General features: G+C 40.7%; 1 protein-coding gene across 1 annotated transcript; it reads left to right on the forward strand.

Moving 5' to 3' along the window:
- Positions 1-2,718: 2,718 nt before the first annotated feature.
- On the forward strand, positions 2,719-8,872 carry PIGA (phosphatidylinositol glycan anchor biosynthesis class A; the record flags this gene model as incomplete). Its single annotated transcript, XM_082014435.1, has 5 exons — positions 2,719-3,383; positions 3,940-4,072; positions 5,188-5,320; positions 6,730-6,936; positions 8,609-8,872. Exons 1-5 carry the CDS (start codon positions 2,732-2,734, stop codon positions 8,870-8,872), a joined length of 1,389 nt encoding a protein of 462 aa, XP_081870561.1. The 5' UTR covers positions 2,719-2,731.
- Positions 8,873-13,943: the final 5,071 nt, after the last annotated feature.

The following is a 13,943-nucleotide window of genomic DNA, read 5'->3' on the forward strand; positions in this document are numbered from 1 at the left end:
TTTCAGTTTTATATCTTTTCATGCAATGAATAATATCTCTCCAAGATTTCATTAATTCTTTGCTGATTTTTCATCATCGATTACTAGATCCCACAAACAATCTCCATAAGAACGCCACTCGTCTACTTCAAACATACTTTCAGGGTCTTTAAAAAACCCTTTCGCTTTCCCTAACGCAATTAACCCAGCCAGATCTTTTAATTGGCTTACTCCCCGCTTTTCTAAAAAGCATTTTAAGATTTCGAATGCTACCTCTATTTCCATTGCGCGCTACGTTGACCTTCTTAATTATCCGGTCAATTATTTTTGCAGCCTTTTCCCTTGGGTAGCCTTCTTTCGGACGGCGAACCCCTTCCTAATTATCCTGGGTTCAAGCACGGATCAGGCGCGCCGCGGCAGCGTCCGCCGATCTTCTGCTCCCTGGTCGCTGCTACCAGTGCTTCTCCGATCTCGCTGTCCGGTGAAAAACAAGGATGGGGGTCCCTGTTCGGGCGCCACTTGCGACGAGCGAGGGAAGGCATGCAGTCGACTCAATATGAGTGATAAAGCAAGCTTCAACTTTATTGCAAAACCTTACACATATTTATACACTAAGTTCTACTTTATGCATACTTGTCTTACAATCATTGGCTTAGCTCTAAAGAGTGCATTATCATACTCCTCCTACTTGCGCTTACTGCTACGTGGTCCGGGTTCCATCCTGTTTTTCTTATACAGTGCTGCTTCTTAGCTGTTTACCACAGCTCCTTCTCCTCAAGGCCGAGCCCTGCAGATGTCCAGCTGTTTACCAGCTTCCCAATGCCACAGCTCCCTCTTCTCACGGCCGAGCCGTGCAGATATCTAGCTGTTTACCAGCTTCTCAATGCTGCAGCTCCTTCTCCTTAAGGTCGAGCCGTGCAGAGTGATCCCAACAGGTCACCACTGTCATTTACCAGGGATCACATCATAGGGTGCTGCAGTTGAGAACCTCTAAGTGCTTTCCTCCTTCTCTTGGCACTACTTTGGTTTTTTTCCTAAATGTAACTTAAGGCAACTGATTTACACCCCAGCTGTAGTTTCTGCAGAGAACTAGGACCCCTATGGCCTCCTGGTCCCTGGTCTCTTCTTCTTTCAGAGCAGGATACATGCTGCTGCAGGTGAGAAGCCTCCCCTCTTCTGGCCTCATACTCAGCTTGTCATCCTGAATTTCAGGTTCCTGCCACCCTAGAGGAGCACCTGATGATGAAGTCAGATGTGCCAATACTGGTCTCGCCTTTCTGAACAATGTTTTTCTTATTCAGCACACTAACGTCTTTCACATCTTTCAGTCCCCAGAATGAAGTGCCTGATTTCCTTCTTAGTCCTTCTTGGGATCAGCGCCTCCAAACCATATCTGTCCAAGCTTCAACCTAACCTGGAATCCAGCCAGCACTGCAGCCTGGGTCAGCTTGTACTGTCACTCACAACACACATATTTGCATAGGAGTGATGACAGAATCAAATCTGACAAAATTTGTATCAGAAATCTTGGCAAGGAGAAGTAACTGCCAAACGTAATTTTGGGAACATATAGGGAAGGCATGAAAAACCCTAGCCTGGTGAGGTACTATCCTTCTTGGCAGTCAGCAGCAGTTGGGCCGATGCTGGAGCTGTTAATGGCTGATTGCAAAGCTCCTTGAGAGCACCAGGAATACACAGCCAAGCGAGGCCAGCCTAGGGTGTCAAAGCACAACTCACACAACCCAGCTGTGTTTCTCAAAGTTCAAGCTCCTGGCCTGTCTGTAAAAATAATGGAATTTTTATTTTAACTTAGCAAGAGCAAGCTTCCAGCACTTGTGGCAAAAAGACTTGAGAACATTTTGAGAGTTCCAGCTGTGACTGAGCCAGAGTACACCAGAAGAGCTTTTCCACTGGGGGCAGGGTAGTTTTAAGGCAACTCCATCAGTTAACAGTGTGCACCTCTCTTTTTTCCCCTCACTTTGGACTAAGCTTTTTTGCGTAGAAGCTTTTTTTTTTTAAAAGTTTTTTGTACGGCAACCACCCGAGGCAAGGACAACGCTGTGGCAGAGAGAGCGCAGATCCCGCTGCCTGGGGCCCGGGAGCACGGCCAGCTCACCGACATAAGGCCTGAGGCGAAGCCCGCCGCCGCAACGGCCCGCCCCGCACGCGCCCCTCCAGCCCCCTCCCATAGGTCCTACCCCGCTTCCGCCGCCTGCCTTTCTCCTCGCCGCGCGCTCGACGTCCCGCGGCCTCTCCCATTGGCCGCTTCTTGACCCGCGTGACCAGACGCCAGGCGGCGATTGGCCGCAGCGCTGTAACGAGATGGAGGCGGGAGCGCTCGGCGGCGGGAGGGGGGAAGTAGCTTTGTGGTTGCCGTGGTGACCGGGCGGCCGTGCCCGGAAATGGGAGGGCACCGGCAAGCGCCCAGGGAGCGCCGGCGGCCGGCAGGTACGTGCGCGCGCGCGCATGGACGCACGCCCCCCCCTTCCCCCCACGCCTTTCATCACCCCCCCCCCACTCCCTCGAGGCGGCCGCCGGTTGCCGGGGTGATCGCCCTCTTAAAGGGCCCGCGGCGGCCGCCCCTCGGTGCGTGTTGCCGGCACTGGGGGGGGCCGCGGTGCGGCCTGGGTGGGAGGGATGGCCGGGCCCGGCGGCGGGGGGAAGGTTGGCAGTGGGGGGACCGAGGGTCGTCGCGGGCGGCCGCCGGCGAGTGATGGCGCCTTGTGGTTCCCCTGGCAGGAACGGGCCCGGGATGGCGGCCGGGGGCCCGGCGGGGGAGGCGCACAGCGTCTGCATGGTGTCGGACTTCTTCTACCCCAACATGGGGGGCGTGGAGAGCCACGTGTACCAGCTGTCGCAGTGCCTCATCGAGCGGGGCCACAAGGTCTTGGTGGTCACCCATGCCTACGGCCGCCGGAAGGGCATCCGCTACCTCACCAACGGGCTGAAAGTGTACTACTTGCCCCTGAAGGTAATGTACAACCAGTCCACGGCGACGACGCTCTTCCACAGCCTGCCCCTGCTCAGGTACATTTTTGTGCGGGAGAGGGTCACCCTCGTCCACGCCCACAGCTCCTTCTCCGCCATGGCCCACGACGCCCTCTTCCACGCCAAGACCATGGGGCTGCGGACAGTGTTCACAGACCACTCCCTCTTTGGGTTTGCGGACGTCAGCTCGGTGCTTACCAACAAGCTTCTGACAGTGTCCCTGTGCGATACGAACCACATCATCTGTGTCTCCTACACAAGTAAGGAAAACACGGTGCTGCGAGCAGCTTTGGACCCTCGGATAGTCTCCGTCATCCCCAATGCTGTTGATCCCACCGACTTCACTCCAGACTCATCAAGGAGGGATGACAGTACAGTAACAGTTGTTGTCGTCAGCAGACTTGTTTACAGAAAAGGTAATGGGGGTTAACATGTAAGTTTATTTTGGTTATTTTTTTCTTTAGGGTATGGTAAGAAAGGTCTTGGTTAGGTACCACTTATGCTGTATCTGTGGTATGGATTGGATGTGAAATGGAGTTTCACTACTTTAAGGTGACAGTTCGGAGCTTTTGTGTTTGTGCATTTAGGAAGAAGAGATGTACGTTTCATTTTGCGTATATTGGGTTCAGAGGTGTATCTCTATTGCAATATTGAAGATACTGAAAACTTAAATTTGTAAAATGGAAGGTTTGTCTTATATTGGGGATATGGTTTAGGCCCCAACCTCTGTATTCTGTTAGAAGTGTTTTAACTGTCTTTTATTTAATCAAGCAACAGCAACTTAAGTGTCTTATTTGTCTCCAAATAGATCACAAGATGTTTTTTATTCAGAATTTTGTGTTCACCAGTGTAGCTATCTTCAAGAGACCTTTTTTTTTTCTTCTCTTGAATAGGGTTATAGCAGTAGGCTGCATCATGATAAGTTCTAAAATCAAATGCAATAATGGCTTGCCCTAAATTTTGTACTTTTAGGTATAGATTTGCTTAGTGGTATAATTCCTGAGCTCTGTCAGAAATATCCAGAGTTACATTTCTTAGTCGGAGGAGAAGGACCAAAACGAATCATACTGGAAGAAGTCCGGGAAAGATACCAGCTACATGACAGGTTTGTTCTGTATATGTCTGTGACCCTTCAATGCACTGTAGGGGTGGGGAAGACAACAGCAACACCCTTTCTGCCTGCGCCCCTCCCCCCAAAAAAACCCAAACCCCAAAAACTTGAGGCTGGAGAACATGAGAACTATGGAAAGCAAGGCAGAGTAGACCAGACACTAACTGAATACTTACGGAGTTGGACTATGATCCTGCAAGTTAATTCATAGAAACAGGCCTTGTATGAACCGTCACTCGAGTGAGAGAAAAGCTGATTTAGACATAAATTTGTCATATACCTCTCTGAAACTGTGATGCTTGGATCATGTGTTACCGTATGGCATAAGGTGTTAGACAGCTAGTTCGTGTCACTGGTGCTCTGTGAGGATGACTGTTAGTCATTTATTATTCAGTATGAAACTCTTCAGAGTAGTGCTTATCTAGTATGTGTTCCTTTGGTGCTACTGTTTTACCAAAATGTTTGTGTGATGCATATGCATTTATGCATGTCTTCGGGGGTTTCTTGTTCAAAGACAGTTTTATGTGGCAAGGACAAGGTTCTTAATTGTGCATCTCCTTTTCTCTGTTTTCTGTTGCTCGTTCTATACTTCAGTCAGTGATTCCTCTGGATGAATGATAAAATCGTTTGTTAGTATCATTCTTATTTTGCCCTTTTCCGTTTCCCAGTGTCTCTTCCGGTCCTGATCATTGTATCCTAAATACTCCCCGCCAACCCTGACTTTGAGATTGATCCGAGCTCACATTGAAAATTCAGATAATACATCTAAACAGAGAAAGGATGACAAATTTTAATTATTAACTGCATGAAGGCATGTTCTCTTACAGAACTAGAAAGCTCAGTAGCAATGTTTTGAAGGCAGTTGCCAGAGCAACTTCTCCCCTCAACTTTATTTTCAGAAGTTCCTTCTAGTGTGAAAATAAGAAGCAGAGTCTTCTATATCTTCATTGCTGGAAAAATTTAGAGATAAAAGAACAAAAGCGTCTGTGTTCCTTCTCACATGATATAAGTGCAAACCACTGGTACATTTTTCAGAATATGTGTAACATCATACAGCATTATTACAGTCCAAATATAGTGTTTATCTCATTTTTTTTTCTTATATGCAGGGTACGTCTCCTAGGAGCCTTGGAACACCAGGATGTTAGAAACGTTCTAGTCCAGGGGCACATTTTTCTCAACACTTCCCTGACTGAGGCCTTTTGTATGGCAATTGTGGAAGCAGCAAGCTGTGGTTTACAGGTAAAAAGAAAAAAAACAAACCAACCAAACAAAAAACCCCCCTCAACTATCTAGAACACATGTATCCAATTTAAACAAAGTTCATGATTAAATACTATGCGCTTCTAACATTTGATGTCATCTGAGGCTCTGTTTTCACAAAGGTGAGCAAATATTATCTCCATTTACAGATCACCTGGAAGCTGAGACAGAAGGGTTAACCAAAGTGCTTAAGTTTCCAGAAGAAACTTGTGCAGAATTGGGAATAACATGTAGATCTGCTAACTCTCAGTTCTCTGAACTAATCAGACTGCCTCTCCAAAATGCTATTTTGTATGTGCTCCTTTACAGAGTTTTGGGGTAGTTGATGTTCATGAAGGTTTACTTTGACACTACTTTAAGAGGAGTTGCAGAAAAATGGCTCACGAGGGTGGGTGACTTTGGTCAGTCAGGCATATTGAATTACCAGGCTAAACCATTGTACTAGAACTGTTTTCTTCCTGCACCAAGAACTGACATTCGTTTTCTTACGTTAACTGAGGATGTATTTGTCTTTCCGTGTAGAGGTTTAAGATAAGAGTTGGAGAGAGAAAAAAACACAAAAGCCCTTTCTGGCTAATTTACAACTGAGATTAACAACTCAAAAAATGCTAAATCAACAGCCATAAAGAACTTAGATTCTCACATTAAAATATAAAGAAACTTATTTTAAAATACAGACAGATAAGAGTAATATACAAGAAATATAGAAAATAGGAGGGACTACTTTTTTTTTTTTTACTATCGTAGCTTTTGATGGTAGTGGCCACCTAGTTGTGGTAGTTATTCCCCTGTTATCTGTTTTCCTTTCTAGAGATGAGAAAGTTCTGCAGTTTTCTTATTGTTGCCTGTTGTGTAGAGATGATTGTATAATGTGAGTTTTAGTAGATTCTGATTTCCCTTTAAAAATAATAATTCAGATTAAAATTACTGTACTTTTAAAGAAATTCTTTTAGACATTCATTAGCCTAGAAAGCATAAACTGAAGGCGGATGTGGTAAAACTGTCCTCTCCAAGTAGAGGTAACAGTTTTCATGAGGGACTATGGAGAGAAAGTCCAAAATCAGGTTATACAGGTTTAGTTGTGTACTGTGATGAACACCTTTAGGGAAAATGTCTCATAAAACACTCATTAGACCAAGTCTTCTGTCTTATCATGCTACCAAAGACTCATTCTGAACATTGTTAAAGGTAATCTGCTATGCTAGGTCTTTTCTACCGCCTAGACCTTTTGCATACAGGTAAAATTCCCAGAGCATGATGGCAACCACTCATTTTTTTTTTTTTTCCTATTCATCTTGAGTGCAGCATCTAAACAGTGTAATGGCAGTGTCATTGCTCTATTTTATTGTTATGCAGCATATGTGCTATTTCTTTTGTTTTTTTCAAAGGTGGTGAGTACAAGAGTTGGTGGGATTCCTGAGGTGCTTCCAGAAAATCTCATTATTTTATGTGAACCCTCCGTGAAATCTTTGTGTGATGGATTAGAAAAAGCTATTGCCCAGCTCAGATCAGGAACACTACCATCTCCAGAAACTGTTCATAATAAAGTAAAGACATTTTATACATGGAGGAATGTAGCAGAGAGAACTGAGAAAGTATGTATAACCACTTTTAAATTCTCTTAAAGTACATTTCTGAAACGGATGCTTCTTTGAAACATTACTTATGTACATTCTTTGTGTAATCTGTCAGTGTAATTTTTCTGTGTGTTTCCTGGCAAACAGGAAGGTTTGAAAGGTTCAGAAGGTACTTTTTTCTTCCCCAAATACATCCCTAGATAGGCGTTTTTCTTCTTTTTGCATTTTTTTTCTATGCCATAACTGCTGATAAATATTCTGAAGAACAGCCTAGATCTTTAGTTACATTTCTACTCACACAGTCTTCACATTAAGTCACTTTTCTGGCATAACTGGAAAACATGCTCTGTAAGATGTATGGAAAGGAAAAGGTGGAGTTCATGATGAAGTTTTGTCTGCCACTTGCTAACAAATGGTTTAAATTTATGAGAGGTAGTTTAATGCCAGGAGGCTGAACACAGCTGAATTTACATGAGCTATGGATGTAATGAAAATAAGTTATCACACTTTTGAAATTGTATTTCAGAATTAGAACTGCGCTTCAGTGTGAAGACTTTGCCATTAGTGAAGAATGTGAACTGCAATAATGTTATAAATGCCTGTGGAGTTTGTCGCTTCTGACTTCAGCTCCTATGTTTTAGGCAAGGGAGTAGCTGAATCACATGCCTCTTAATTACATTGTACTGTACTCAGAAATACATATCTCTTATAAGTCTCCTTGAAATATCATGTACAACCAGTTTATTTTACCATTTTTCAAGTACTGTCAGTACAATTAATTCTATGATTTTTGTAATTGCAAGCAACATTTCAATTGCAAAGTTTTTATAGAAGTTAGTCTAGATTTCAGTTTCCTTTAAAACCCTTTAAAAAATTCTGTGAAGGAAGATGTTTGTATGATTGCAAGAAGAATGCATGGAACTTGCACTGTACAAAAGACAATTGTTTGTTAGCTCATTGTTAAGTTACCCATAGGACAAAGTCTGTAACGTTCTCAGGGAAAAAACTCTTTGTATTCTGTAAGCCTCCTTTGAGTTGTGTGCAGTGGGTATTTATGTTTCTGTTCTATGAAACACAGGACTATATTTTTTTTTTTTTTAATGATTGTCATTAATATGTATATTAAGTCATTAGTAGCATGTATTTCCTGTTCACATTCATCAAATTTTATCATACTAAGAATTGCTAGTGTTTCTTTAAATAAAAATCGGTATCCTATTATGATTTTCTCGATTTGTTCAAATACAGAGATTTGGAAGATTGCCAACTCATCTATGAGTTCATCCGTCTCTGTATTGAAAATCTAGTAATTGCATGTTCAGACTCTTTTCCTATGACTGGTGTGAATATGCGATTAGAACCCATTCAATTGATTACCCCTCCACCATTCATAAAATATTACATGAGACAAATTATGCAACCTTCGTGTTTAGTGAAATACTCTTGAGGTCTGTCAAAAAATAGAACATTTCTTTTCCTTTTTTTCCTTAAATAAATTAATGGAATTTCTAGAACCGTACTCATAAATCAACAATTAAAATCTGCAAAGCTTTTTGGGTGTAATATTTGTCCCATCTAATAGTTAGGAATAGATAATTTATTTTGCACACTGACAACAAAGTACTACCTGATTTCTGAGGTAGAAGCAACATCATTTTAAGATCTTATTTTCTGTCTCTTCTTCATTTAGGTGTATGACCGGGTTGCAGATGAAGTGGTTTTACCAATGGATGAGCGGCTTAGCAGACTAATGTCTCACTGTGGCCCAGTGACTGGGTATATTTTTGCTCTTTTTGCTGTTCTGAACTTCCTTTTCCTGGCATTTCTGAGGTGGATGACTCCAGATTCCGTTATTGATGTTGCAATAGATGCGACAGGACCTAAAGGTGCATGGACTAAACAGTATTGTTTGGGGAAAAAAGGAAGGGTTAAAGAAGAACTTCCAAGCTCCTAAAATGCTCAAATGGAGACGAAAGAATGCATCAGTCACTAAAGGTTTTAATGCTTGCTGATAGAGACATTAATCTTAAAATCCTTCATTTTTTTTCCAAAGTTCTTGGAAAGAAACTTGCTTAAATGTGCTACCTCAATTTAGGATTATGCTTTAATTTAGTTTTGTATTCATGCAAATTTATGGACAACTCTTTTGCACTGAAAGCTGGGAGGAGAACATGGATTTTTATATGTATCTAAAGCCTTTAAGACAAAAATACAAGATTTTTCTGGACAACTTGAATAGTACAGAAGGTGACTGTAAACTTTAGTGGTATTTGGGAAAGCAAAACACAGAAATTATTATCCTACAGTAGTCCCTGCTAATGCCTGGTATTTACTGTCATTTTTATTTGGAGACTTATTTAAAAATATTTAATTAAAAATTCAATAAAACACGCCTTTTCTCTCCTAAGGTGAAAATGGCACTTGAAATTAGTCATAAAGTCCATTACCATGGAAATTTCAGAGACTTAGTTCTAGCAGTTGTGTCCTAGTGACAGTGTTTCACCTGCATAGTGTTATTATTTTGTAGTTCTTCCCTAGTCAAATTGGATTGTCCTGTGCTAAATCAAAACTCCATAATGATTTTTTGATATTTTCAGAGGTGCTAAATTTGTCCTGTTCACTTACATGTGTGAAAGTGATGTAAAGCTTACGGTGTTTTTTTTATAGTACATAGGTGAAGAAATTATATTATTTAGAGATAATACAGCCTTCAGAAACAGCTCAGGCCTGAAAACTCCTCCAGCAGACTCTGCCAAAGTGTGAAGTAACACGTGTGTGTGCGCGTGAGAGAGAAATCTGAAGGCCTTAACAGGCGCCATCATGCTCGCTCGTTCTGTCTCCCCTCCTACCTCCCCTTCCCCCCCCCACCTCCTTTTTTTCTTTTTCCTTACCCTTACCTATGACCAAAATGGCATTTCTGCCCCTCTCTGGGAGGGACAGTGTTTAGTGTGTGTGATTTCACCTATACCACATCAGAGACACTGTCAGACAGGTTCTGCAAGTGAAACCTTGGGAAGGTATCCCATTTTCAAATGGAAGTAACCAATAGGTATGCTTTTTCATGGAGAGGAAAAAAAGAAAATATATCCTTGCATCTGTGAGCAATCTTAAGTAATCTATTCCTGGGACAATAAGAAGCACAACATATAGATGTGCGAGAGGAGGCATTTATCTCATTTATGTCAACCACCTCTAAAGCTCCCCCCGCCTAACGCACTGGGTTAATTTCTTTTTCAAGCATTGCTGAAGACTAAAAATCTTATGATTTGATGACTGAGTATTATGTAGTGTTGGATGCTGTATTAACATTAAAACTGTGCAATATGAAAATACTGTTTCCAAGCCCTTGAAGGGGAGTATTTATAAGACATCTTCTGTCAATATCGTCTTGTTTGTGTAGCGATGTAGTTACCCTAACATCTGACATTTTATAATTTCATTGGACATATTTTCATGAAACACAGAAAGGTAATGTGAAATAAATGCCATAAACAAAGTCTATTTTCTTTTACTAGAATTTCTAGCCTTTGATATGTAATGTACAATAGGCATTGTATTACAATTTGAATTTTTCAAACTCTACATTAAAAGTGGAGGCCAGCTAAAATGGTGCCACACAGATTATGGATAAAGGGGTGGAAATAATGTAATATTTTACTTTTCAAAGTTACTTTTTTAAAAAAATACATCCAAGTTTGTAACAACTTTTTAAAAATACCAATTATCATTCCAGGAAAATGTTTTTTATATATGCTTAAATAATATTTTGTTGATTCTGGTTTATTTCTTTTTTAGTTTCCTACAACATCTACAAACACAAATCAAATTTTCAATAGGATTGTGAGAATCTGTTCAAAATACTTCTCTCTTTTTCTTTTGTGGAACACTATGTACTTATGAATAACATAATGAAACCTTGTTGTAGGCTTTTTTACAAATTTACAGTTTCTCTAAGTTTATTTACCTTTCCATAAAGAATGGATATTTTGTATTAATATGTGGGAACACACAGTTAGAAAGTACAGAAATATGCTGCATATTGCTGCTTCCCATCACTAGTGGTTGCACTTCTTACGAGAGAGATTCTGCACAAACTGCCACAAAAATTTAATCCATAACTGATTTAACTACAAATATGCCGTTTCTCAAGTAATGCAAGTTGTATTACGCATAACTCTTGGTGGGACTGATTCACTTACCTACCTTGTGCAGTGGAGTGAGGGATGATGTCGCTGAATCATTCACTGTTTTTAAAAAGCATCAGTGGGTGAAATGGAAAAGTTTAAATAAAATAATCACAATAATTAAAAAAATGAACAAAGATAATGAGTGTATTTTAGGAGTATGTATTTAGAGATGAATAACTGTTAAAAAAATCTGAAATGTTTCAGTTGTGCTTGTAGGTAACATTTGCTCATTGTGACTACTAAGGAAATGTTACCAACAGGAGAGTGATACCAACTGAGTTATGTCTTGCATAGAGCAGAGCCTCCTGTGCAGGGGAGGAGGGAAGACCCAAAAACCTCCTATACAGAAGGTTGCTCCCATTCCATAGAAGAGACCACTGATCTGCAACGGCATTCCACCCTGCAGGCACAAGGAGAAAGTGAGTTTCCAATACACTGTATGCATACACTGTGAATTAAGGTACAGACAGCATGTTGGTAATTGAAAGCTGTATGTTAAACCAGAACAAGTATCAAGTAAAGTATGAATGTAAGATTCATCTTTCAGGTTGTGTTTTAGCGGTTGTGAGTAGATCTGTAAGATGGTGGATACACTGTAATGTACTTATTTTTGTGGTCAAGTTTTGCTACATCTTTTAAAAATAAACTTATTTTTTCCCCTTTTGACATTTATTTCTCTTTGTTAGTCCTTTTTTCATATATGCTTAGGCATATAAACAAATCATGGTAAAATTGCATCTTTTTGATGCTCCCGTATAATACAGACTTTATGTAAATAGATATAAGAACAATCAATCTCAAAAGATTTTACAAACTTCTTTAAAGTTAAAAAATACTTAAGTATTTTAATGCTTGATTTGCTATTGTTAAATTACTCTCATATTTGCTGTACATCTTTTATGACACTCAGTATTGTGTTGACCTCTGCAGTTTTTCCTAATTACATTAACATTGACATAGTCAGATAAAAGGTAGATTTTTTTTTTTTTTAAGGGAACAAAACTAAAGGCAAGATAGGGTTGTCCATCTGAATTTACAGTTTTACTGAAATAATGCATTTTTCCTGTAAACTTAACAGGTAGATTGGATTGTTTCCAGATTCTGACCTGCTTCAACACTGGCATAACTCTGGAGGTGCTATTTGTGTGGGATTCAGTGAACTTTAACCGTGCATAAGCACGGCATCTAGTACACGCTCATTCTTTAAGCTGGCTGTTTAATCGCGAGTGAGTGATGGCGTGCACCTAGAGAAGGAGTCATCGCCTGCCAGTGCAGGCGTTGGAGGCAGACGGGGAAATTAATTGCCTGCTGGAATTCGCTGTCTTCCTACCCAGGTGGCAGCAGGAGTTCAGATAACCAGACCTGAGGTGATGTGATGGGTGGTGGATAGGTGAGATGACTCCCACATCTGCTTGTGTGAGAGAAGGCAGTGAGTCACTATGTACATCCCTTTCAAAAACGGGAGTGTTGCAAGTGTGCTGACCTAAGGATATAAATGAGGCAAGGCTTGTATGGGAAGTAGTGTCATTTATTAGATCAAACTGATAGAAAAGAAATAGCTAGGCTCTCCGTACGTCTTTGTTCTGATCTATTCCCTTTGAGATAAAGGGTGTCTCCTTTATTTTCCCAGTTGTCTTCCTTTGTTTGAATATATTTGATATTCAGACTCTTAGCTATATACATTAGAAATACACTGCTGGGATTCAAAGAGTGTCTAGCATAAGAATAGACTGATACCTCTTTTAATTTCTTTGTAAATAGGATCCCTCTAATCTTTATTTCCTTACCAAATTCTTCAGGTCTGTCGCATCTGACATTTCTCACTCTTGGCTAAAGTTAAGGTGAACCGTAGTGAAAATGAGTTGTCTTCTAAGCTGGACTGCCTTTTCTTTTGTGCTTATGCTTTACATGTTTTTAAATTAAGGATATATAAACATTAGCTTTTCAGTTCTTTGGAGGATCTAGCTAAACTAATTCTATTCATTTACCATTTCATGACAGTTTTATTGATGAATTAATACATTTTCTGGATATATTAATTTGACAATTTAGTAATTACACTAGCTGAAAGCTAGAGTGATTCATGGAGCAGTTTGGGGATCCTTCAGAAGTTCTCAATAAGACATGTTTTTTCTACAGAGGTCTAACTTGTTCACTCCAGCCTATCGATGGAGTTCCATAATCCACCTCATTCAACTCACAACGATGCTGCCTAAAACAGCGAGGGAAGAAGGATGAGATTCCTGTTTCTGCGTTGTCATTGCTCTTCTGTTGCATTATATCTGTTCTGATGCCTGCATTATGTTGCTCACCTTCCTTCAGTTTGAGAAATGCCAGACGCTTCCGAGTGATCACACCAGATCTTGCTATGACTTACCTGACTACCACCTTCACCAACATTAATACTTCTTACCATGCTGTTCAGCCCTCTTCCTACTGATGTGTTTTTTTTAAATCCAACACAGTAATTTTCCTAGTGTTCTTATACACTAAAAGCAGATTAAGAGATTACAAGAGGTTTTCTCAACTGCATCATTTAACTAAAAATCTTCAGTTGTCTTGTTCTGAAGCCAGAAGGGTGGTTTTGCTGGTGGACAAAATGGAGCTTGGTCTTTCTGGAAGAGTCATGTTCCTGTGAGTGCTTCCAAATGGTCAAACTTCCTCATGGCTTTTTAGAATACCTGGGGAGCTTTTTATTATTATCAGAGTTTCACCCTCCTTTAGGGATAAGAGTATATCAGTGGAAATGATCTGATCTCCAGTTTCTTGTATTTCTTTTGAGGGTTATGGACTTGCCCTGTTCTACCTACTATTTGGCAGGCTGATTGTGAAAGAAGA

Source organism: Phaethon aethereus, assembly GCF_964289735.1.
Source record: "Phaethon aethereus genome assembly, chromosome: 1".
NCBI lineage: Eukaryota > Metazoa > Chordata > Aves > Phaethontiformes > Phaethontidae > Phaethon > Phaethon aethereus.